The 2235-nt window shown below is 48.9% G+C and overlaps 1 protein-coding gene across 1 annotated transcript; it reads right to left on the bottom strand.

Moving 5' to 3' along the window:
• Nucleotides 1-250: 250 nt before the first annotated feature.
• BDW70DRAFT_72216 (uncharacterized protein) lies at nt 251-2235 on the bottom strand (the record flags this gene model as incomplete). The annotated part of the gene is made up of 1 exon (XM_073744675.1): nt 251-2235. A coding segment is annotated over one exon (1884 nt), but the record flags the coding sequence as incomplete, so codon positions are not given.

Raw genomic sequence — 2235 nt, 5'->3', positions numbered from 1 at the left:
TTTCGTTATGTCCATCTCCAGCCAGTGACTAGCGGCAGGGGCATCTGAAGGCTCTGCTCCCCACCAAGGCAATAGATATCTTCCATGGGCCCTGACATATTCTTTATGCAGAACCTGGCTATTATCACTCTTGACATCGTCCTATAAGCTAAAAAGTTCAGTCTCTCAACGTTTCAAGCATGATCCAGCCTTCTACACTTTACCCATGGCGGTCACACTGCCAGTTGGATACTTTCACCTATAGTAGATAATGAAGGACCTTATCAAATTGAAATATATTCTACTCTGCGCCTTATTTGTCAGCTAGTAAAAGTGTAAAAAAATGGATCGTCCCCAGAAGATGTGCTATTATTATCCAAGACGGAAAATTCCTTTTTCAGGCCCCCCCGCTAGTACAGGATCTATTGCATCACTGTCGATCTCTTTATATAGAGCGTTAGCCTCGTTGGTGCGAAGCTGCTTTTTGAGACATCCCGCAAGGTTCGTTTTCGCGGCCGAAATCTGTGTCTGCGAAAGACCATCCGGTTCAGCTAGGGCTCTCCTCAGAAAGTGTTCTGCCTCCTGCAGCCGTCCCTGACTGGTGAGAAGGCCTCCAATGTTGATCGCAACTGTGTTCCTGTACTCGGCGTCGAGTGCCCTGTAACGAGGTTCCTGCTGTTCACGAAGCCAGCCAACCAATTCTTCGATGATCGTAGTCCCTAACTGTGTGAGACCAAACTGTTGCATCATGATAGCAAAGTTCATTTTGGAGGAAGGGTGTTCGGGAATTAACTCGCGCATTTGAGGAGCGCTAAGCGATCCGATTTCAGAGAACAGACTAGTGACGGCGTTCATATTTGCCTCGGCGAGGTGTGCATTCACCAAGCCTTGCAAGCAATGGAGTGTCCGTGAGTCAGGTAATCCAGCATGCCTTTGACTCAGTTGATAAGCCCTTTTGGCGAATAGTATGCCACTTCGGACATTGCCATCGCTGATACGGTGCCTCCCGAGTCGATCAATAGCTAAGATGGCTTCCCAGCTTGTTCCAAGGCCATTTATTTTGGCATTTTCTAGCTCGGTGATGAGCTGGTTGTTAAGTGTTGCAGCCATTGAGCAACATATCAGGACCAGAGGGCCCTCGCGGACGAAACCCGGAACATTTGTTTTGATGAGGGAATCGGCTTCGAGATCTCTTCCCTGCTCAAGGAGAAGGCAGGCAAGACCGAGGACTGTGTCCACTGGGGAGGAGCATTCCCAACGCAGAGACTGCAGCTCCTGTCTAACCTCCTGATATATAGCAGCTGCCTCAATGCGGAGGCCGTAGCGCTTGAACCTCCGCATCTGCTGAAGACGTCGAAGAATCCGAGTTCGACGAGCCTCCGAATCGGACAGACACTTAGTTTCCATGAGAAGGTCCACAAATGACGCATAATTTGAAAGTGCCAGTAATCGACCGCTCACGTCCTGGAGTGTGATTAACTGACCCTCATCGGCTGTGTGCCCGAAAATATAGAATGGAAGCCGTTCAAAGCTCGGTGATTTGGTAAATTGCAACCACTGGTGGGTAACACGTAGACCCTGGCGGAATAGCTCCTCAGCAGTATCGAATAGTTGGGAGTCTATATGCAGCTGCCCAAGACAATTGATGGTCATAATCACCTCCGCATAATCCGAAGGAAACGTCTTGCCAATAGTCTGGAAGACCAAACTGCGACACTGGGCCAGACAGGATGCGATGCTCCTTCCGCTAGAGAGAGATTGAGCTTTATGAAGCCACTTCTCCAGCTTGATATCATAACATTGCGCCACAGCCAGACGCCGATCCCGTTCCGCAAGACAAGTGAACAATTTCTGGCAAGATAAGGAGTGCATGTAGTTGGTTAATCTGGATATCACCTCTGCGGTTGGAGTAGTGCGAGTTATTAGCCAAATCCAGCTTGTACTGGCAGTTCTTACTAGCCCCACTTTAGCTGGATCGTCCATGAATTGTTGAATTTGTGCTTCGAAGGCGGGTGTGGCCATATATTGCAGGAGGTCGATCGTTGCACCTCTGTATGCTTGTTTCAGAGATAAAAATGACGAACAATGAGAGGAGTTTAAACTGGAGACATGCAGATCTGTCGTGCCAGAAATAATATACTGCCTCACAGAGGATGCTGCAAACCACACATGGCCCTCATGGTCTGGGCCTCTTACTAGGCCTTGGAGGCATCCACAGAGGATATCTTGAGTGCGGATTCCAGACTCAGGGTATAG

Source organism: Aspergillus foveolatus (assembly GCF_047715535.1).
Source record: "Aspergillus foveolatus strain CBS 279.81 unplaced genomic scaffold BDW70scaffold_320, whole genome shotgun sequence".
In the NCBI taxonomy this organism is placed as follows: Eukaryota; Fungi; Ascomycota; class Eurotiomycetes; order Eurotiales; family Aspergillaceae; genus Aspergillus; species Aspergillus foveolatus.
This window is presented reverse-complemented; position numbering and strand designations above follow the sequence as displayed.